The 24,946-nt window shown below is 38.5% G+C and overlaps 1 protein-coding gene and 1 long non-coding RNA gene across 2 annotated transcripts; one reads left to right on the forward strand and one right to left on the reverse strand.

The window, feature by feature from the left end:
• Positions 1-2,431: 2,431 nt before the first annotated feature.
• LOC129349398 (uncharacterized) lies at positions 2,432-11,288 on the reverse strand. The gene is made up of 2 exons (XR_008602384.1): positions 10,988-11,288; positions 2,432-3,035 (listed from the first exon to the last, which is right to left on the reverse strand). It is a non-coding gene; the product is annotated as an uncharacterized LOC129349398 (long non-coding RNA).
• On the forward strand, positions 4,158-20,338 carry LOC111576582 (solute carrier family 2, facilitated glucose transporter member 1-like). The gene is made up of 10 exons (XM_023282321.3): positions 4,158-4,326; positions 7,981-8,073; positions 10,036-10,196; positions 10,290-10,530; positions 16,573-16,735; positions 17,626-17,813; positions 18,440-18,544; positions 18,657-18,758; positions 18,842-19,045; positions 19,822-20,338. Exons 1-10 carry the CDS (start codon positions 4,309-4,311, stop codon positions 20,026-20,028), a joined length of 1,482 nt encoding a protein of 493 aa, XP_023138089.2. The 5' UTR covers positions 4,158-4,308; the 3' UTR covers positions 20,029-20,338.
• Positions 20,339-24,946: the final 4,608 nt, after the last annotated feature.

The raw sequence follows: 24,946 nt of genomic DNA on the forward strand, positions 1-24,946 counted from the left end.
GTTGAAGGGTGTAGCCAAATGCTGGGAGAACAACTGTGTCCTCAGTCATTCAGATTTTTCATCGACAGAACAGATCTGTAATCTGACAATAGGCACTGTGCTGTAATATTGCATACTTTCTGTAATGCTTCATACAATATTACAGTATTCCACTTGCATTTTACAATATGCAGTAAGTATATTTTCTACAGTGACATTTTATCTTACTCAATTTTGTGTTTTGGACTACTAATTTTTTTCCACATAAGACTGCAAGACAATTTCACAGGGGTGGCAGAGGGCCCCTTTTCACACCTGAACAGGAGGAGGCTATTTGCACTATGGTTGTGGAAAACAATGCCATACGTGAGATAAAGAGTGCCATTATCCAGTCAGCATCTCAACCACTGACACGGTGCTGAAAAGAGACCCACTGAATATGAAGCAGTTGTACACTGTTCCATTTGAAAGAAATGGTGAAAGAGTGAAGGAGCTGCACTACCAGTATGCATAGGTATGAGCATGAAGTAACTGTATCTCACAGTAAACACTACAACATTGTATAACGATATACAGTACAGTAAGTGTAACTTTTACACATTTGCTATGGCTGTAGAAAAGAAGATGCAATATGTGCTGTATACATTTGATATAACTATGTCTTGTCCAAAATGAAATTGCATATAATTCACCAAACTCATTGTGTTGCCTCTAAGGCATTTGTTATCCCAATAAATTAATAAATATTATTTCATGTGTTGAAAATGCATTAAAAACGTTCTATTAAGTTAGAAAATAATTTAGAAACTATTTACAGCTGCAATTCATAGTTATTTGTTATAAAAGTTAAAATATCATCATAATAGATGTCACTTCCTGTTTTGCGAAGCTACTTCCGGTCCCGCTCCCTAGGGGAAGAGAGAGGACATGCTTGAGGAGAAATCAAGGTGTAGCACTTCAATCTGTTGCCATCCACAGCGAAACATTAACAAGGCAATGCCGTAAGTTTGTCTACTGTTTAGTATCTTTATTTAGCCCTGTATTTTGCTATTATTTCGGTAGTTTTGTGAACTTTTATTATTTTATAAGCCCTTGTTTTTGTGTACTTGTTGGTTTTCTGTTAACACTATGTATGTGTATGTGTTTTCAGTTTTCACCCACCGATAAAGAAAATCTTCTCTACAAACGTCTCCTGGTTCTTTGTTGGTGCGGTTTAACTTATTGTCAAGGAAGACATTACACTCATTTTGTGCCTTCTACATATAGCGTATAATGAAACTGGAAGCAAGTGAACCACCGCAAAACTTCATCTACATGGATGAGGCTGGCTTCAACCTAACAAAATGCAGAAGGTGGGGTTGAAATATCATTGGCCACAGAGCTACAGGTGATGTGCCAGGCCAGTGGGGCAGGAACATAACCATGGGTGCTGCTATCGCTGAAAATGGTGTGCTAATGCATATTCCCATTATAGGGCCATATACAGAGCATCTCATCACCTTTGTAGACACTGTCTACAGGGATCTCAGCCCTGAACAAGATATTTAGTTGTAGTTGTCTGACCAACCACAATCTGTAATAAAGTGATTTAGTGATTAATCACTCTATTGAGGAATTATGCATCAATAATAGCCTAATTGTATGTATCCATTATTCAAGATGATGAAGATACAGCAGTAACTTTGGTGATCCCCTAGTGCTTCATCTATTGCCACACTCAGGACTAGTTAATCAAATGACTTTTCCACCACTCTCACTTCCTTATATTTGATCGGTGGGTATTTTAGTTAGCCACTAAGTATTAACTATGGTTAATATTATTTTCAAAACATGAGCATTTCAGCGCTGTCATAGCAAGCATGTTATGTTGATGTTAACATTTATCTAAAAGTACAGGTGTAACAAATTACAGCCTTCCATAGCTTCTGCATGACATGAAAACACCAAATGCAGCATTATAAATGTCTCCAAGGAAAGCCTGTCTGAAAATGCGTTAATTTAATGATAGTCTCCTCCTACTTTTTCATCTACAACTATTGGATGGCTTATTTTTTTTCCATTTGCTGTAAAGTCCATTTGAGAAAGAGACACCTTGCAGTTACAATCTGCATTAACTTGGTGACAGCATCAAGTCACATGTCAAGCATGTTGGCATCCCTGAGACAATCTCCACTGACTCCACTGACTGAGTGTATAAATAGACACACTCAAAGGATTAGTAAGAGAGAGCAACGGTCGCTCACCTGAAGCAACATGAGACACACATATACAAAGTTTTAGTAAGTTTGTATATTCAAATTTTTGGATTGAGTCAAAGGCCTCTGATTTGGCTGACACCATGAAGAAGTATCTGCTCACATATGTGTATAAATGTAGCACTGGTGTGAATAAAAAATATCAAAAAGTGAACTATTTCAGAACTAATCTACGGTAAATCACAAAATGACACCTGTTAAACATGACAGTAATGATATCTTTATTCTAGTTAGAAACAATTAAAGAAATAGTAATATATAATTTATAATAAATAATTTGAAGAATTTTTGGTGATTATAGATCATGTTCATTCAACGACGCTGAACTATATGGATTGTGTTACAGACTGATCAAGAAGAGATCCAAATGTAGACTAAAACATTCAACTAAGAGTCAAAAACAAGCATATAAGCTTTGACTATTCACAAGGTCAGGCAAGAGGCAGAGAGCAAAGCCTGTAGACTGACTCAGGAAAAGTGTTGTCATTAGTTGACCCACAGGCTGAGTAGATTTTGGCTGATTCAGGAGCTGTTTCTGCTATAGTCAACTCAGACTCAGGAGCAGACTCTGGAACAGTTACCATTGAAGTCCCTTTAAGCAAACACCTGGGGACAGTGGAAAGGAAAAAAAACAAAACAACTCCCCCTTCCCAGGAAAGCCAAAAACCCTCGAGCAGAACCAGGCTCAGAGAGGGGCAGCCATCTGCCTCAAGCAGTTGGGATGAGGGTGGGGATGAGGATAGCAGGACAGCTGATGGAGAACAGACAAGCAAAGATGTGTAGCTCCAGATCCAGAGACCCCTGCAGAGAGAACAAACAGGGAATCCTGAGCAGCTCTAAGTATAAACTTTATCAAAGAGAAAAGTTTTGAACCTAATCATCAACTAGAGAGGGTGTGTCTCCTGAACCCAAACTGGGAACTAATTCTACAACAGGAGGAACTGATAACTGAAGGCTCTGCCTCCCATTCTTCTTCTGGAAACTCTGTGAACCACAAGTAAAGCTGCAGTCTGAGAGTGAAGGACTCTGTTAGGATGATGTGGTACAATAAGGCCTTTAAGATAAGATGGAGCTTGGTCATTAAGAGTTATATATGTGAGAAGTGGAATTTTAAATTCTAGCCTGGATTTTACAGGGAGCCAATAAAGAGAAGCTAATACACGAGAAATATGATCTCTCTTACTGGTTCCTGTCAGAACTCTGGCTGCAGCTTTTTGTATCAGCTTGAGGTTTTAAAGAGAATTTTTGGTACATCCAGATAATAAGGAATTTTAATAGTCCAGCCTAGAAATTATAAATGCATGGACTACTTTTTCAGCATCACTCTGATACAGAATGTTCCTGATTTGACAATATTATGTAGATGAAAGAAGACTGTCCTACAGATTTGCTTTATATGCATGTTGAAGGACATATCCTGATCAAAAATAACTCACAGGTTCTTTGCAGTAGAACTGGAGGGTAAGGCAATGTCATCCAGAGTAACTATCTGGTTGAAAAGTATGTTTCGGAGGTGTTTCGGGCCAAATACAATAACCTCGATTTTATCTGAATTTAAATAAAGAAAATTACAGGTCATCCAGGCTTTGATGTCTTTCATACATGCCTGAAGTTTGACTGATTGATTTCACCTGGTTTCATAAATAGCTATAGCTGGGTTAAATCTGCTTCACAGTATAAACGTATACAGTGTTTCCTACTAGTATTAAAACTATTCTATGTGCTCTTAGCGTTTCTTATGTCTCATCACTATCTAATAGGTACTGAAGCCAAGAATAACAATCTGTTGGTTATACACGTGTTAGTTTTGCTTTGTTTTCCTGTCAGCCAATCAGCGCAGTGGTTGCGTTGCTCCTCTGATAGGATCAACTTTGTGCTAACGTCACTAAGCTGCTTACGGCAGCAGGTGAATGGAGGGAGAAACTGAAAAGACTTGTTTACGTTGATGCTGGGCTAAATGATGTGTACAGACCATCGTGACAACAGTTTTTTTTAGGAAGTAGATTATATTTACCCGACGGATTATTCAAGATTTTTTCAGTGTGGAAGTGAAATCTCCCGTTTGTGAGCCGGCATGGAATGTGGTGGCAAGGTAACTGCTGAGTGATCAGTAGGTAGTGATGCTGGAAATGATCAGTTGTGGAAAAGAGGCAGGAGACACTGCTGATAACTGCACCTGACAGCATAGTAGATCAGGCTTTAGTGGGTGAATTAGCTCTGATAACATGGACCAGCATTCAGCACCTTGGACAGCAGTCGTTACACAGTTTTTCACTATTGGAAAGTCTGGAGTATGTTCTAAAAGTATTCAGATTCATTCGTACTATAAAAGCAATCCAAGAGTGTTTCTTTGTTTTGCAGTTCTGTTCAATTATGACAGCAAACACTTCCAGCACCGTCAGATATAGGCAAATAGCCAAGAGTCCTTAAATGACCAATGATGACTTATACTCAAAGAAAAAACAAAGCGAATTGCTAAAGATTGTAGAATCATGTTGTTCAAGATGTTTCGGGACTCTGTTTCTCACCATCTGCAATGCATTTTGTAAGTGTTGGAAACCAAACGTTTTCAGTCTACGTGACCCTGCAGTGGTACAAAAACAAAAAAACAAAAAACAAAAAAAAGTTGTATGCATGTTACTTTATATTAAAATTTGGCAAATAAGAGACATTTGAAAGAGACAAATGTAGCAGAAGGCTGCCAGTCAGTGCTATGTGAGTAATACGGATGCATTTATGAGTGAATTTTAGCTATTTTACAGTCTTGAAAAAAATTAAAAATTACATGCACTCGTAAACACCATGTGTATATCACGGCAGTGCTGAGTCTCCAATGACTCCTATAACTAATTTTTTTTATAATGGAATCATTGAAACACATGCATCTTTGTCAAAAAACTCAATCATGCATTTTACATCTTTCATAAATTTATTATAGCTCTTCTGTGTCAAAAATATGCATACAGAAACTTGAATGATCAGTTTTGGTGATGGACAAAGCTGTGTTCATCAATTTTCTTTGTGGCATAGTGTCTTATTTATTGTGAATAATTACAACAGCTGATGACTAACAAGAATGAAAAGGCAAATGTTTTACTTACTTAATATTAATGCGTTAATTTCGGTTAATCGATTAATTACCGCACCCTAACGCGTTAAAATTAATAACGTGATTAATTGCACCCTCCTCAGTTCCCTCATTTCTGGCACACCAGTAACTCTGATGAACACTCCAGCCCAGTAGGTGGCGGTAATGAGCCTAAAGTCTGTTTGTAGCCATGAAGAAGAAGCACAGGAAGCACTGAGTGAAGTCAGGCACTGGTGAACAGTGAAGGAAGACGAGATTGATCTTGGTAGGCAGAAGGTTTTCTTTTAAAAATCTTCCTGATGGCAGCTTGGATAAAAGCCTGGTTGTGTGCAAATTGTACAACAAAGAATTTTCTGATCACCGCGTCACTTCAAGCCGACGGTATCACCTCAATGTAAAACATGTTGCTGTTAGCACCAGAGCTAACGTTAGCTACGAGTCCTGCTAACGGCTAACGGTGTAGCCATCCCATAATAGACCACTTTTCTAGACAGTGCTTGAGTTTACAGAAAGTCTTAAAATGTTGAATAAAATCGCTATAATTGCACTTAGATTTGCAGTAATCTGTGACTGTAGCAGACAGGTTTAAGTTAAGGAGGAATAACCTAAACAACAAAAATATCTCTTTTAATAACTTAATTATAAACTTTTGTTTATTAAAAAAATTACATAAATAAAAATTCATATTTCTATAAAAAGAACCATCAAAATTACACCATTTATCAGACCCAGAAAAGATGAAAACAGAATGAATCTCTGGATTTTCAACTTTCTGAAGCTCCTTGAACTACTTATGCTGATTTTATGTGCCATACAGTGGAAAAAACAACAAAATTCAGGCTTTAAGTTATCAAAATCACTTTTTTCTATATGTCCCATTTTCCTTTTGTAAAATAAATTTTAAATTATAAACACGTATATGTCTATTCATTGATTCAACTGTCAACCACAATTTTATTTGAATTGAAAAACTTCACTTATTGTGTCAGATATTGCTATTTGACAAAACTGTAATTAATTGCGATTAATTAATTACAAAGCCTGTAATTAATTATATTACATTTTTTAATCGTGTCCCACCATATATATATATATAAATAAAAATCAGGTGCTGGTCACAGCTTTAGCAGTTATTGCTTCACAGCACAGTGTGATGATAGTGTGATGAAGAAATAAATCTGTGTCAAAACACCAACAAATTTAGTTTAATTGTAGCAATTCTATCAAGAGCAGTGGTAAAAGATAGAACTAGGAGCTTGCAGACAGCTACCATAAGCACCTAAGTGATGTTAAAAAGAGCCAAAGGAATATTTCACTAAATATTAACATTGTTGTATGTATATTTTTCCAGAAGAACAAAAATACGTGATTGGTGTTCCTGGCAAAGACTCATGTATTTCAATGATTACATCATAAAAAAATTCTGAGTTACAGGAGTCATTGAAAACATAAGACTGCCATGATACATACGGTCTTTACAAGTGTATGTAAACTTTAGTGCATGACTGTGGGTCTTCAGTTTGCTTTTAAAATGCTGCTCTAAGGTCTTAAGAAAGGGTGTTCCACATAAATGGACCATAATAACAAGTTGCTGCCTTCCCATAGGTTTTTGTTCAGACTTTGTTTAAATTAAAGTTGAAATTTAATTTAATTAAATTAATTTAAATTTAAAGCCACTCCCCAAAGACCTGAGGGTTCAAGTGAGTTCATGGGATAAAAGCAAATCCAATAAATAGATAGAACCAAGACTATTAAGAGCTTTATGAACCAATAAAAGGATCTTAAAATCTAAAACAGACCAGTAGTCAGACCAGAGACATTAAACATGGTGTAATCTCTACTCCCTTTCACGTCTTAGTCAACACATGTGCAACTGAGTTTTGAAGATCCTGAGATACTTCCTCTTGAGGAGATCAGATTGCAAAGCATTACAATAAAGCATGAAGAAGAGTGTCAGTATTCGCTTGTGAAAGAAATGACCAGACTCTGGCAGAGTTTTTCAGATGATAAAATGCGTTCTTAATTATGTTTCTAATTTGAGGCTCAAAAGTGAGACTCAGTACAAATAACCAAAACATCAGCTTCCCCCTGTTTGAGCTGTAGATTTTTTTCTGCCAAAAATAGCTTCATATCTAAAATACAGTCTCAAAAAAAGGCCATTGATTGACCCTGGGTCATCAGGCAGCATGGTGATGTAAAGCAACGTGTCATCAGCATAGCTATGGAATATGATGCCTTCTGATGATATTTCCACGTGGCAGTAGGTTAAAAAGTTCAACCTGAAGATGACAAAAGCTGAACCTTGAGGAACATGTGCTTATACATCTATCTATTTTAATTAATCTGATAACATTAATACAACACTGAAAACTCTGTTGATGCAGAGTTCATTTGAAGTACAAAAAAAAAACATTTTTTACTTTTCAAATTTCTCCCAAGCAGAGATGTGAGCCACCAGACTCCAGTTTACATGTCAAGAGCTGAGACTGAGAAACATGTCCGTTTTATACCAAAAAAACTAAACAACAACTAAACTCCAACATGACAAAAGGTGGTTTGTACCCTCTCCCAGCGAGCAGTGTTTGAACTGAAGAACCCACTTATGTTTTGTTTTTGTTTGTTTTTGTTGTTTTATCCTTTTCTGTGTCATAACAACAGGTGACACCCCAGCTCATGATGGCTGTTGGGACAGCTGTAATTGGCTCTCTCCAGTTTGGTTACAACACCGGTGTCATCAATGCTCCTCAGAATGTAAGTACTTGGTTTGTATGTGAGAAAAGCAAAAAAGCAAAACCAAAAGGTAGGAGATAACACTTACTTAAAGAGTAAGTTTGATCTATTCAGAGCTTCACCCAACTGTGAAATTTGGAGGTTAAACAATTTGGTTTAGTGTTTGTTTAGTGAATGAATCCAAATGTAACTGTAAAAGTGATCAGGGCAAAGGCAGAATTTTTGAAAAACCACGGAGGGCCAATTACACTAGCTACAGGCCATGAAAAAATACCGCCCCCCACCCCCACCCCACCCCCCTTTATTTGCATATTTCTCGCACTTAAATGCTCCAGATCATCAAACTATTATTTAGACTTATTGTATATTATACAGAGATAACCCACAAAATGCAGTTTTGGAATGATTATTTATTAAAAATTATTGAAAACCTGTATCACCCCTGTGAAAGAGTAATTGCCCTTAGCAACAACTGCAGTTAAACTATTGCCATAGCTTCAGATCAGTCTTTTACATCGCCATGGAGGAATTTTGACTCAGTCTTCTTTGCAGAATAGTTTTTTTTTTTTTTTTTAAGATATTAAAGATGTTTTTTGTGTGGTGACTAATTACAGGAAAATTAACACTTACATATTACTACTAACACATTTATGATTCATTTACAATGGAGAGGAATAATCTACTATTAAAGTGACAGGAACCAGATTATGCTTTTAAAAGAAGAGTGAAAGGAGAATTCTTGCTTTTTGGGATTTATAATGGTAACAGTGCTTGATGTCGCCAATATGAGTCTATCCTGGGGCCTTTGTGTTTGTGCATATTAAGCTAAATCTCTAAGACAGCTAATAAGCTTCTGAACTTGTCAGTTTTGTTTTACGGTGGTCTGATAGATTCGTGCAGTGAGAGTAGCAGGTTAATGAGATAATGCAACTGTTTGTTAGAAGGATTAAGGATTAAGCAGCTCTATCTTATCTTATCAGTTACATGTTGTGCTTCCAGGTATACAAGTGTGGTGACTGTGTAGTGAAAATCAAAAACAAGGTGACAGTGTAGAATATTCCACAGTGAACTGGTGTCCCTCTGCCACATTCACTATTTTCTAGGGATATATTAATATATCTGCTAAACATTGCTATCATCTCACACTGGCCTCACTGTCTGCCATCAGCCAATCAGCAACAAGAGGATGATAATTAACTGTTGTGTCGCACCATTTTGTGCCAGTTGAATGTTTGTCTAAATTTGCAAAGTAGGCTGAAAGATTTTTTTTCTCTAAAAGAATCTTTGTCAAGTAAAAGAAGATTATATTCAGAGTTCTTTCATGAATTTATCAAATTTATGCTCTTCATTTCTTGTAATGATTTTTAGTTTCCCTGGAAATAAACATCAAAACAAAACAAACTGCAAAAACCTTGTTGCTGCTTTACATTGACATGGAGGATTAGTTTATTCCATAAGTCTGTTTCTTTCAATAGCCTCCAGATAACATAATTCACTGACACATACAATTATCAACTGTAAGGAGCTTAACTGATTGTGGCACATCAGGCCAAACTCAGAAATTTACTGAACAAGGGGATTTTTTTTTTTTTTTGCAATAAATCAGTGATTAGTTCACTTGTCTATTACTCCATCTTCACCATTATTGTGTAGCTGGTGAACATGGACATAAAGTGTGAAACAATTTGTCATAGTTTCCATTATGAAGTATTACTGTTTATTTAGTTTTAGTTTTTTATGGTCATGAAAAATAGGTTGTCAGTGAATCACTATTTTCATCATAGTTTTTGTTGACAAATGAACACTGCAATGATGGGAAATGTGAGTGGATCACTAAAGTCCGTATTATAGTGGTATATAGTGACAGTCTAGCTGACTGACCATGACCAACAATATCAAGAGTTACATAAATTTGAAATAACATTTAATCTATCTGTATTAAACTTACACACAAGACCTACTGTGTGTTGTTTTGTGTTTTAGATCATTGAGGGATTCTACAATGAGACATGGAGCAACAGATTTTCAGAACCCATTTCTCAAACCACTTTAACAGCTCTGTGGTCACTCTCCGTGGCCATCTTCTCTGTGGGAGGAATGTTCGGCTCGTTCTCAGTTGGCCTCTTCGTCAATCGGTTTGGCAGGTATGATTTTTGTGACAACAGTAGTTATCATGACACATTTTCTCATAAATTACAAATAGATCCTAAATGCTACAACTCATATGATCTCTAAAGGAGGAACTCCATGCTCATGGCCAATGTCTTGGCCTTCATTGCTGCCACATTTATGGGCTTCTCCAAGCTGGCTGCTTCCTTTGAGATGCTCATCATTGGACGTTTCATTGTGGGTCTCTACTCTGGTCTCTCCACTGGCTTTGTGCCCATGTATGTTGAGGAAATCTCACCCACATCTGTCCGGGGAGCATTGGGCACTCTGCATCAGCTTGGTGTAGTGATTGGCATTCTAATGGCACAGGTGAGATCCTTAACCCCTGAATCCCCTCCAACATTTCACATATTTAGTTGTTTTAGGTAAGAAATAAATAATATGACAGAATCAACTTTAAAAGTTTCGCACTAAATAGATATTCTATTTTAGGGCTGCTCAAATGAAAATATTCAAGTTACCATTGCTGGCATTCATTTAATGGACAAGTCTTAATGATAGCGTCAGGGCTGAGGTTTGAACCCAATGTTCAGACACACAGGGACAGGCAGGACTGGTCAAATTACCAAGGATTTTACAACTAAAACAACAAATCATACAAACATAGCAGTGCCAACTAAGCAGGAAACCAAGCAAAGCAAACTACAGATAATGAACTAAGGATTTGACAAAAACCAGACTGAACTCCAAACTAACAAACGGATAATATCTAAACAAACCAACTGCACGGACTAATACTCGAATTCAACAAAAAGTCTCAACTCACAACTAAAAGTTCTCAGCAGGGAGGGAAGTAGGCAGGCAGGTTCGGAGGACCAGGAGCTGCACACCAACACAGCAGAGATGTGCAGTGGAAAGCAATGGCTTCCAGACTGTGCAGGCCAAGCTGGGATCCCAGTCCTTTCTGGATGTCCAGGGGAGCTGGCAGAGCAGGCTGAGAACTGAGCGGACCAGCCGGAATGTGAAAGCTGAGTTTACGATCCGGCCTGGAGTGCAGGGATGAGCTGGGCTTTTTTGGGAGCCAATGATAGATGAGACGCAGGTGCGCCGTCTTCACATGTGTGCCGCATGCGCTAGGATTAAAAGCATGACCAGGGGTAGAATGAAGAAAGGGAGGAAGAGAGAGAAACTCGAGGGGCGGATCGGGCAGATGAGGGAGCAAGAGGATGATGAGAGCGAGAGGATGAGAGACAGATCAGAGAGAGAAGGCGAGAGGAGAGAAGGAAAGGGAGAAAGAGGAGGAGAGAGGCAGAGAGAGAAACAGACAGAAGGCAGGGTCAGACAGGGACACTGACAGATAGCCAAATTAAATTGTTTTTCTGCAACATTAGGAACCCCATTTCTTCCTGCACAGATGAAAACCCGCAAGAGTAACAAAGACATCAGAGTGACAAACAATAGCGAGTGCTTCAGTAGTGCTTCTCTAAACAGTCATCACATCAAACCTCCACCATATTAGATGAAAGCCACCACTGGTGTGCAAGTGTGTAGTGATGGACACACATTGTAAAGTGCTTTGAAATGTAAAGTTTAAAAAAAAGCACTTTATCACTGTGGACCATTTTTCCAAACCATTGGAACTGACTTAGCACAGGTAATGCTGGGTTCAAATCTGCTTGAATGGAAGGAGTACAAGGATGTTTTCTGCCAGAGCAAATTAAACACGATCCCTCAGATTCATCTGAGTCCCAAGATAAGAACAGGAGGTGATAAAAGTTCATTAGAAGAATGTAGTTAAACAGAGAAGATGTTTGCACATTGCAGAGAGGAATGTATGACATGTTTTGTTGTTGCACTGATCGAATTTTATTCTGTGGAAAAATTTCCAGAGGACAAAATAGGGCTGAAGTGCATTAATTAATTCACAGACCTAAACTGAACACTTTGTCAGATTTAACCATTAATTTTAGAATGACATGCATTTGTGTTTGGCAGTGACTCTGCTCGAGTGATGCTCTGGAATGATCTGACCAAGCATGACCCCCCTCCTGCAGAGCCTGAGAGTCACAAGGTTTTAAAAGCATATGAAATGAAACATTATGGAAAAGGAGCAAACTTTTGCCCTTCCATTTGTGAACATGCCCAGAAGGGGGAGGGGGGGAGCAGAAGCAAAGGCTGCTGGCCTGACAGTCAGCCAGCTAGGTGATTTGACACAAAGTTTACAGAACATGTACTTTTTTTTCTGAAAGTAAAAGTAAAAGTCAATGACTTGCTGACCTGTTGGTACTCTGGTCATCTCAGCAGCTGCCATGAGAAACGCAAGGGTTGATTCACCTGCTGCCATCCATTAGGCAGACTGTCATCTGGCAGTGCTCTATGCATGGGCTTTCACTGCTACAGTGATGCTTTCACTGGCACTCTGACAATTTAGTTATATTTACAGAATGCAACATTACATAGTTTCAGTATATGAACTTGGTCAATCAGAGATGGGGTGGCCACATGGAGTCCAATGATTTTTCAGGGGTGGCAACAGGCCTGCTCAGCCCCATCCTGATGGCACCTCTGAGGTGGGTAGGTTGGTGGTTCAACGCTGGGTGTTTGGTCAACAAGCTGAAGGTTAGTGGAACAGTGGCTGTCTAGCCCTAGAGCAAGTTCTAGGAGAAAGAAGAGGAGCCTCTACCTCATTGGGTACCTTGACCTAGAGGTTGGTGAGGGTGGGTGGGTGAAAGACTTTGCAACTGGTTACTAAATTGCAGGCGCAATCTAAGCTTAGCTTGGGAACAATCGGAGGATTTCAGGGATGCATGCATGGTCTTTTTAAGATCCATCACCAAAAACAGTTCAGCTACTCCAGGAACACTCTGAAAGCCAGGTTTGTGGAAAACATTTTTTATTTCTAGTTCTGTTTTGGCCCCTAATTTTCTCCTAATATCTGTGGCCCTTCATTTAAACACATAAAAAACTCTCTGCAGCAACTTTTGCCTCCATGAGATACTGTTAGATTGTTGCTAGTATCTGCTGACTCCATTTTAGTGGTCAGTTCATATTGTAAAGAGGATGATTAGATAAGATCCCAAATGCAGACCACTCTCACACAGCAGGTAGGGTTAGGGTTAGGGTTAGAGACAAAAGACAAACTAAAAGTCCAAAAGATTACTAATCCAGGAAAACAGAAAACAAAATCCAAGAGATTACAAAAAATAAACAACAGAATATGACAGAAAGTTCCTCAGGAGCAAGATGCCCGGTAGAGTCCATATACCCCCTGAGATGTGCAACTGAAGTCCAAATATCTCAGGGAATATATATCTTTCTGACCTGGGTATACTTTGAGATCCTCCAGGAGAAACTGAAAATGTTGCTGGGGAGAGGGATGCAGAGAATGTCCAAAATTTAGGAATTAGGAAAGTTTGCTCTAGTGAAGTGTTTTATGGGATTCTGGCATACGGTGGGCTTACCAACGCAGAGTGTGGGTCTTTGAAGGTAAGTCAACACAGACCATTGGCAGAGTACAACATTTTATACAGATTGTTAACGGGTAGGGAGGGGACAGTATGTAAGTACAATAGTAATCAGTGGTTAGTTTGTATATAGGTGCTAATTAATGACAAAAGGTAAAAGAACAAGGGCTATCAAAATGTTACAGAGTCATCTGGAAGACAAGAAAAGGTAAGACAACAAGGGAATGGCAGAAAGTTATCAATAATAAAAGTCAAAAAGAGACACTAAGGCGTGCCTACAGATATTAAATGATTAATGAATGATTAAACAAGTGAAAGAATACAAGCAACATGTGGTGTCATCATCCCGATAAAGTGACAGGTCACGTAAATTTTTCTCATAGCTTCATTTACATATGTCCACCACAGTGACTAAGTGAGATGAGGATGTCAAAAGTTAACACAGAAAGAGGAAGTGGTCCTAAACAACACCCCAAAACCAGCTTCTATACAGTATAAAAAGAAGCAGGAGTGCTCATGTTTTTCAAATCTGCAAACAAGCAGTAGAAGGTCGATAATTACCCAACAGTGCTCTCCTCGGGGCAATGTCTGTCCCTGGTAACTCCTCTGGTCCCTCCAGTGTGCCTCAGCTGAGGCCAGGTAGAGATGATGAAGACACTTGCAGGTTCTCTGAGGTTCACTGCTGCTGCTACTGATGGTAGCAGGTGTTTGCATTGATGGGTACAAACCGGTCATCATCGTCCACGGACTGTTTGATGAACCAAAACAATTCCAAACGTTGTCTCAGTACATCAGAAAGGACAACTTTTACAACACTCTGCAGCTGTCAGCATTTAGATTTAATGCAGGTTTATAATGTGGTTAGAAAAACATTACAATGTTCAGAATTTGCCAGTGATTCTAACCTGTCTTGTTGTATTTTACCACTTGCAGGAGTTATTAACTTAGAACCAGTGCTGGAAAGTAACCTACAACATTTACTGAAATAGTGTTAATCTGTAATTTTCTACGAAGTAGTTGCATTTTTCTACAGTGTTTCCAATTTATGATACTTTTTTCTACGTTCCACTATATTTATGACAACTTTAGCTACTTTACTAATTGAAGTTTTTGCACTCACAAATGACTTTGTTAAACACAATGTTTGTTTTATTGCAAAATTTTAATATATTTTAATATTTATTGTTTTTTTATTTTTAATTACTCACTCGTTGAGCTTGAGGAGACCAGCTGAAATGATGAGCTGATTAATTGATCACTTGATTGACAGTAATCAAGGCCTCACATGAAAACCAGGTGTTGATATGAGGTAGAATCTGACTGAGGATCAATACTGCTTACAGATGCTTTTATGCTTGTTAATGCAAAAGAAGAAAAGAACAATCATTTTAACTGCTGCTTTTGTGATGCTCATGATCCCCACCATGAAGATCACTTCACTCATTAGAGTAAAACGCTGTTAATTTTACTGATACTCATGGGTAGATGGCCACGATCATAGTACACAAACTAATAACTAATGACTTGCAAAAAGAAGCAGGTTTCTTAAAATTAAGATTTTTAGTGTAAATGAAACATTTCAAACATTTGTTTTTGACTGAAAAAAAAACGCGAAGAACTAGAAAAGCACTCAGAGAGCGCAGTTCTCCGCCAAGGCTGTTCAGTTGACGTATCATTTCCGACAGATGAAATCTTTAATAAAAAATGACCTTGCGCTGAGCACAAGCATGTGTTATGCATGTGCATGTTATGTATGAATACAAAATTGCGTGTAAATTACTCTTATAAAAGTCTGTTGATCAGTTCATCACTTTTGGCAAACCTTTGTTTTGCTACCATTAAAATAACCGTTCCTTCCATGCTTTTATTTTGAAGACGTATTTCTAATGTTGCGGGCTTTTATTTTGTCACCATTCTAGCAGCACAGGAAGTGATTCTCTAAGAAGCGGGTTCTTGACATGACGAAGATGCTGCCGAAAAGTCAGAAAATTCACATAAAGATGAAAGACAACGGTTACACGCTGTTGCTGTCTAGCAAAGGTGTCTAAACTTAGAAGCACTTAGCTGCAATGGGAACAAGCTCTTATGGTGAAGAAATGAGTGAAGGACAGAAAGGTGAATTTGTGTTCAAAATAAGGCTGACGGCTGAACTTAACGTATCTGGCTGGGGTTTGCTACATTGCGTGACCTAAATATGTAGCGGGCGGCAGGAATTGATGGGACCAGAAACAGCCCACAGTTTAATCATTTGTTCCTTGTATGATTTCCAACTGATAAATCACAGTCAATTTGTAGTAGGATTGCAATCGTGATCGTCACTGGGTAACTGACACAGTGTTCACATCGTGGTTACAGTGACACCGTGCCAGCTGCTATATCTCCTTTATTTAACAAAGCTGTAGATCCAGACTATGAGCCGCATCACTGGCAAAATCTAATCACTTGGTCCTTGTGTCATTTCTGACCTTCTCTGAAAATTTCATCCAAATCTGTTGCTCCGTTTTTCAGTAATGTTTCACACAGACACACAGATTCACAGACAAACATACGCCGATCCTCACATAACTCCGCCCGTTCCTTGGCGGAGTAAATAATCTGAATCACATCTAACATTGGGATGTACTATTTTTTTTATCACTGGTAAAGTGGAAGAGAATGGATAGATGCATGGATGGACAATGAACAGCAATCTAAGAACAATTCTCATTTGCTCATTTTGGAGTTACTTGGTTTCATCTTTGCTATTTCAAGCCGATGACCAGCTGTAAATTATGTCATAATCTGTGAATGCTGAAACTATTGGCAGAAACATAAAGTTACTACAGCAGTATTAAAGAGCCTACCTGTTAGTTTGGTTATCACTTTTGACAAATATAATGTCCTATGTGTTTGTGCTTTATGCACTGTATGCAGTATTTGTAAACAATGCATTGTTTATGTTGTGTAGATTTTTGGGATTGAGTCTATTATGGGGAATGCCTCCCTGTGGCCCCTGCTGTTGGGTTTTACTCTGCTGCCAGCCGTGCTGCAGTGTGCCCTGCTGCCCTTCTGTCCTGAGAGCCCCCGATACCTCCTCATCAACTGCAACGAAGAGAGCAAAGCCCGTAGTGGTGAGATACACATAATGTCGAAAGGTGTTGGAATACAAAGACCAAATGCATATGTCCAGGCAGGCGGAAATGTTACATGATATTCACTTTAATATGATTCAAAAGCAACAGGTTTACAGGAATGGAGCTGATAAAAGGTGCAGGCATTCGTGCACATACAGGTTCAGCAAACTGGAAAGCAATTAAGGTTTCTTCAAAATTACACACACCCATGCAGACACACAGAAACACACACAGACACACACATCATCAAAAACAAAATAATTCTGGCAGGGTTATAAGCAAACAGTTTGTTGACTGTGCTCAAAATAATATATTATTATCAACTCAAGTAAGACCAGTCAATACATTCTCAATCCCAACTCGTCACATATGAACACTTTATCACAATGTGGTGTGTATTTCTGACACACTGGTTACTCCCTTAGTGTCATTTTTAAATGTGGGCTGGTCTGGTAGTATAAAGACCAACAAAGTCCTCCTTCAAAGGCTGAAGAAGTAGTAAGAAATGAGTTTGTTCCCCATGGTGGACCATTGTTGTTCACTAAATTTTCAAGTGCTTGCTTTTCTGTTCTGATTTTCAGTGGCATTTGGGAGATCAATCTACTTCAGATTTAGGAAAATAGCACAGTTTGGGCAAAAACAAACCCTTTCACAATGTTTATGATGTTATACAATTTCTTTCTGTGCAACAACCTTCTCCTCCCTTGTCATTGTTACCACAATGACAACTCCACTAGCATTGAATAATTGGCTGTTGTTTCATGGCATGTAGTTAAAATGTTAAAGAAGTTCATCATCTTTTGACCACACATATCCACAGATATTTTGACTATGTGGCAGCTTATAAACTATCATAGATGTTTGTAACGTGGAATACTGTCTTCCAGTCTTAATGAAGCTACGGGGCACTGAAGAGGTGAGTGAGGACATGCAGGAGATGAGGGAGGAGAGCCAGAAGATGATGAGGGAGAAGAAGGTCACAATCCCTGATTTGTTTCGCTCCCCCACCTACCGCCATCCCATCTTCGTTGCCATAATGCTGCAGCTGTCACAGCAGCTCTCTGGTATCAATGCTGTAAGTCAACAGATCAAAGGGAAACTGTTGTGACTCGCAATGTTCTGACTCAATCTCAGTGATGAGGATTGGCCCAATCAGCCAATCAGTATTGACTTTTTCAGCACAAACCTAAGTACGATCCTTGTTTACATCCGCTGTCTGACAGGTGTCATAAAAGGACAGCACACTTTGTGTAGCGATGATATTTTAAAATTTTCTTAAATTTATTTAAGATTTTCATAAATAATGTGATACAATATAACATCAATAAATATTTTTTTTAACACAAATTAAGTACAGTGGGCAGTTGTCCTGTGCCGGTTTGTGCCGCAAAGGTGACTGTGTTACACATGCCATTGGAATATAGAAATCCAGTTGATCCTGGTTTGAGCTCTGGCTGGAGTCCATGAACCATCACAGAGGTCTTTGTCAAACCCCAATGCACCCCAACACGAAACAACCCGTAGTCCAAATTACTGAATACTTAACGCAGTGCAGCCAATTTCCGATGTCAAGCATATACATTGGACATTTTTTGATTTTGATAACTTTGATGTACTTGAAGTGGGTATCAGAAAATGATATTTGATTGGAACACAGTAGATACTGAAGTAACTTTTCCCTGTATTTGTCATCCTCTGTAGGTGTTTTACTATTCGACTGGGATCTTTGAGCGAGCAGGTGTGTCCCAGCCTGTCTATGCAACCATAGGTGCAGGAGTGGTCAACACTGTCTTCACAGTAGTTTCTGTAAGTTGCAAAAGAACCATTGGGAAAAAAATTAATTTAAAAAAAAAAAAAAAAAAAAAAAAAGTGCTATTACATTATTTTGAAATGAAATATTTTCTCTGCTTCTGTGCAGTTGTTTGTGGTGGAGCGTATGGGCAGGAGACCCCTTCACCTCATCGGTTTGATGGGAATGGCAGTTTCAGCGGTTTTTTTGACCATTGCCATGGCATTGTTGGTAAGTGTTTGCAATCACCTTCACTGAATCAGGCTTTTCAAATAAAGTGCATGAAAACCTCTGCAATGTACTGTGCTCTACAGGACCAGCTTAGATGGATGTCCTATGTCAGCATTGCAGCCATCTTCAGTTTTGTAGCCTTTTTTGAAATAGGCCCCGGCCCCATCCCCTGGTTCATAGTGGCTGAGCTCTTCAGTCAGGGACCTCGGCCTGCTGCCATTGCAGTTGCTGGTTTCTCAAATTGGTCCGCCAACTTTTTAGTGGGGATGTGCTTCCAGTATGTTGAGGTAAGACCACTTTGATATAAATCTGTTTTCATTGCTTTGGTCTCCATTTTCTAGAGATGTAAGTCTGTGAACACAGAAAGTCTGATTTGGGCAATGACTATACAGTAACTTCCGAGGTGAATGGTGGCAAGAGAAATTTAGCTCCCTGTGACTTCTTCCTCTTCCCCAAAATAAAATTCAAGATGAAGAGTTGCCTTTTTCACACAGTTTAAGAAATGTGACACTTGATACTTGACATATACACCAATCAGCCACAACATTATGTCCACTGACTAGTTAAGTGAATAACATCGATCAGCTTGTTATAATGTAATGTTCTGCTGGGAAACCTTGAGTCCTGACATTCATGTGAATGTTTGACATGTACCACCCACCTAAACATAGCAGGTCAAGCAACCCCCCACCCCTCATGGCAATAGCAATCCTTGATGCCAGTTGCCACCCTCAGCAAGACAATGCACCCCACACACCACAAAAACTGCTCAGGAGTAAACTGTTCACTCAGGTTTCACACTCCCCAGATCCAAATCTCGTTGAGCATCTATGGGATGCCTCATCGGTGTATATCACTGTTGATAGTTCAGTGTTTGTGACTTCTTGACTCATGACAGTTACCGCTTGCACGTCACACACATGTTCCATTCTTAAACTGTGTGAAAAAGGTGACCGTTCATCACGTACACAGCACACTGTCTTGAAGGCTTTTATTCAAGCCTTGTACATAGTGTAGCTTGTGCAAACAATGTGAAGAAACTGAACCTTTGTCTTTGATGCAGCAACTCTGTGGCCCTTACGTCTTCATCATCTTCATTGTCCTGCTGCTTGGCTTCTTCGTCTTTACCTACTTCAAGGTGCCAGAAACCAAGGGCCGCACCTTTGATGAAATTGCAGCAAGTTTCCGCCAGTCTGCTGGTGCAGGTTCTGACAAATACTCAGCTCCCGAAGAGTTTAGCACCCTCAGGGGTGATGACCCAGACCTTTGAAAGCTGCTACATTACATTATTATTAGTATTATTATTATGAGGTTTAGTCTTAATACAAACTGTAAAAAAATGAAGACACATAACCTGACAGAGGACATCAACACTTGTTTGTTTTCAGTGCTTACCATATTGATAATAATGGCATCCAGTTGACTTCTAAAATGAAGCAAGTGACTAAACTGAGAGTGCTGTGCTGCAGCATAAAAAACAGGATAGATTTAGTATGCATGTATTTGGCAGTAACTTTGTTATTCCAAACTAAAAAAAAAAAATTAAACCATTGGGTTATTTGTCTTTTTTAGTATATATATATATATATATATATATATATATATATATATATATATATACATATATATATATATATATATATATATATATATATGTATATATATATATATATACACACACACACATATATGTGTGTGTGTATATATATATATATATACATATATATATATATATATATATGTATATATATATATATATATATGTATGTATATATATATATATATACATACATATATATATATATATATATATATATATATATATATATATATATATATATATATATATATACACACACACATATATGTGTGCGTGTGTGTGTGTATATTAAAAAAAGTATTCGCTCACCTATCCAAATAATCAGAATCAGGTGTTCCAATCACTTCCATGGCCACAGGTGTATAAAATCAAGCACCTAGGCATGCAGACTGCTTTTACAAACATTTGTGAAAGAATGGGTCGCTCTCAGGAGCTCAGTGAATTCCAGCGTGGAACTGTGATAGGATGCCACCTGTGCAACAAATCCAGTCGTGACAGCTGTATTATAAGAAAGTGGAAGTGTGTGGGAACGACAGCAACTCAGCCACCAAGTGGTAGGCCACGTAAACTGATGGAGTGGGGTCAGCAGATGCTGAGGCGCATAGTGCCAAGAGGTCACCAACTTTCTGCAGAGTCAGTCGCTACAGACCTTCAAACTTCATGTGGCTTTCAGATTAGCTCAAGAACAGTGCTTCAGCAGAGAGTTTCATGGAATGGGTTTCCATGGTCGAGCAGCTGCATCCAAGCCATACATCACCAAGTGCAATGCAAAGCGTTGGATGCAATGGTGTAAAGCACGCCACCACTGGACTCTAGAGCAGTGGAGACACGTTCTCTGGAGTGACGAATTGCGCTTGTCCATCTGGCAATCTGATGGACGAGTCTGGGTTTGGCGGTTGCCAGGAGAACGATACTTGTCGGACTGCATTATGCCAAGTGTAAAGTTTGGTAGAGGGGGTATTATGGTGTGGGGTTGTTTTTCAGGAGCTGGGCTTGGCCCCTTAGTTCCAGTGAAAGGAACTCTGAATGCTTCAGCATACCAAGACATTTTGGACAATTCCATGCTCCCAACTTTGTGGGAACAGTTTGGAGCTGGTCCCTTCCTCTTCCAACATGACTGTGCACCAGTGCACAAAGCAAGGTCCATAAAGACATGGATGACAGAGTCTGGTGTGGATGAACTTGACTGGCCTGCACAGAGTCCTGACCTCAACCCAATAGAACACCTTTGGGATGAATTAGAGCAGAGACTGAGAGCCAGGCCTTCTGGTCCAACATCAGTGTGTGACCTCACAAATGTGCTTCTGGAAGAATGGTCAAAAATTCCCATAAACACACTCCTAAACCTTGAGGACAGCCTTTCCAGAAGAGTTGAAGCTGTTATAGCTGCAAAGGGTGGACCAACGTCATATTGAACCCTATGGATTAGAAATGGGATGTCACTTACGTTCATATGCGAGTCAAGGCAGGTGAGCGAATACTTTTGGCAATATAGTGTATACGTGTATATATATATATATATATATATATATATATGTGTGTGTGTATGAGTACATCCACCCCAAACATGCACGTCAGTGTTTCACTTGCTGCGTCAGTCAGTCCATAAACTGTATGTTGGCATAGTCATGAAAGTCATGAAAATAAAACACATTTTTCAAAGCTCTCAAATACAAAACCTCCTTAAAATCAACACAAGCAAACCAAGTTGTCTCTGACATAATACCATGTCGATGAAATTATAACGGTGGTCTGTTGAGACATTACTTTTTCCAGCTGGAGGGGAATTTTTCCTTGGCAATTCCACAAGAGACCACTGGGACAACTTGGCAGCAAGACTGAGCTGACTCTTTTAGTGCATCAAGACTAGACTTTTGAGGAGACTGTGACCCTCCTTACATTGGTGAATGAAACAAACAGAAATTGCAGATTTTCATCATTTCTTTTCAATTAATTGTTATTTTTGTGTTCTGTTTTTTTGCCAGTACATGAAAATACACATTCATCTTTGCCAGTTTCTGAAAATGTTATGAAAATTTGCACCTTATCTGATAAAGACTTACTTGAAAGTTTGACTTACTTTTTTCAAATGTTCACATGCCCAGAGTGAACACCAAGTGAATTTTTACCTTCTTCAGATATGAATTTGTCTGCTGGTTAATTAAGACTTTTGTACCTTGCGGCCATTGTACAGAATTAACACTGGTTAATTTACTAAAGTGAGCTGGCAACATACATGCCAATCACGTGTATGCTGAGTGTATCTGCTGTGTTTGCTTGACAACACAGACTATTTAGCTGGAACTCAGACAGGCACAATTTCACCTTCCTGTTATACAAGGTGTTTTGCTTCTGGTAAACAGTTTGGGTGTATGACTTCTTGTTTGAATTATAACTTAAATAATTTAGTTAATTTTTGGTTTTCATTGCTATTACTTCTGTGTATGTTTCTGTTATAGATGGGCTACAAATTAAAGGAATGCACAGGTCCTAGAGTGTTGTCTAAGCGTTTGAAAGCCATATACTCAAGCCAACATGTCTATGATTATGATTATTAGACCTACTAGAGTCAGAATCCCCCTTACTTTTGTTATTTTCACAGTTGCATTTGTATTTTTATTGTAGTCCCACAATGAACACCCCATTTATTCAAATATATATTTATAGAAGGCTTAATATTTTATATTTTAAAATCAATGACGCATTCATTGCATGAATTGCCATAGTTGTTCAATTCCAGTCTCCATGTAATGGCTAAGAAGTATCAATTCCAGAAGACTTTGGGGTTTTTTTACAAAATTAATGAACTGTTCTGTGATTTGTACTTGTTGAAACTGGTGGGTCCTACAGGTTCAATGCCCAGTGTATTAGAGAATAAAATGTATGACAAACCAAAGATTTATGTCATTTTTCCTAATACATGTAAATGCAGACATAAATCAACTTCCTACAGCAAGATCGTGGAAATTCACCAAACAGTACAGGGGTCAGCAGTTGGTTTCAATTGTGGGCCTTTGGTTTTTGCCTGTGTTACTAAGAGCTCATTTTCCAGACCTAGTGTAGAAGTCCACACCCAGATAAAGCTGTGATCCATTTCGATCTGATGTCAGTCTGAAAAGGGTTCTGTAAAGCGTCTTGAGACAATCTGACCTGTAATTGGTGTTATATAAATAAAATTGAATTGAAACTCATGTTCACCACCAGAATGATGGAGTCAGTGTCCAGTGAGGTGGAGCTCAGGAGTGCTGATCCTGATACTGTTGAGTTGTGGATTGAATACATTTACAAGGCACAAATCTCAGTTCACTGAGATTTTTTCAAGTAGCGCAAATCAAAGTAACACTTTCAATACATCTGTTAAGATGTATTCAAGGGTTACTGGCAGTTAAATTGTGAGATTGGAATTGTTTTTGTGACCAACACATTTCAAGGCAAACAACAGCCATACAGAAACCAGCTGACCATATTTTAGCAGGCAAATTCTACTTACTGCCTTCATGCCATCAAAATTCTTCATTTAAGATCAGTTATTAACATAGAAAACATAAAAAGATGAGATGAGAATGTTAGTGTCCATAAAACCTCATTTGGGACCCCATTATACTACATTGCCAGATATTGTTTAAAACATGCACCACATTCTTACAATAAAGCAAAGTATTAAAATAAGATATCAATGTTGATTGAAAAATAGACTAATGTGAGCGCTCTGTCCGTTTATTACAATTACATGCAAATGGAAAAATTATGTAAATTAGGCAATGACATCATTTAGCAACTTCTAGCGACTTTTCGGACAGCCAGTAGCGATTTTCCATAATGAGGAGTTGGCATCACTGGTTGAATTGGAGTGGCCAATAATGCGGACATTGCACCAAACTGACATGGTGAAGAGGGAGCTGAGCAGCAAGGCAAAGCTCTTGATTTGTCAGTCCATCTACTTTCTAACCCTCAAGGTCATGAGTTGTAGTGTCTGAATAATTGTGACCAAAGAAACGGATGCAGTTATAATCAGGCCTGATATCTAGGATTATACTATAGTGGCAATGAATAATCAGTCAGTTTGTCAACTATTTATCACCAACTATTTGATCATTGATTAATGGGTTAGAGTAATTTTTTGAGCAAAAATTCATAATTCTCTGATTTCAGCTTTTAAATGTGGATAATATTGTATAGTTTCTTTGATTCTTTATGACAGTAAACTGAATCTCTTTGGGTTGTGGAGAAAACAAGACATATGAGGACGTCATCCGGAGCTCTGAGAAACTCTGTTTGACCTATTTTACCATTTTGGGAGATTTTAGTAAACAAAGGACGAATGAATTTAGCCAGAAAATAATCAACAGATTAATCCACAATGGAAATAATGAATCAAATCAGGTTATTTTGACGCATGATCAGCATGTCAGTCACAGTGTAGGTGGTACAGTCACTTCTTGGTAAGTGGAAAATGACAAATTGAGTTGAAGTTATCCTTTAAAGCTATTTCAGCTGGTAAAAAACAAATATGAATTGGTTCATGGAGAACACAGAGGAGGTAAAATTATGCAGACATGATGACAATTGCTTTTAGGAGCTAAATTCA

Source organism: Amphiprion ocellaris, chromosome 8 (assembly GCF_022539595.1).
Source record: "Amphiprion ocellaris isolate individual 3 ecotype Okinawa chromosome 8, ASM2253959v1, whole genome shotgun sequence".
In the NCBI taxonomy this organism is placed as follows: domain Eukaryota; kingdom Metazoa; phylum Chordata; class Actinopteri; family Pomacentridae; genus Amphiprion; species Amphiprion ocellaris.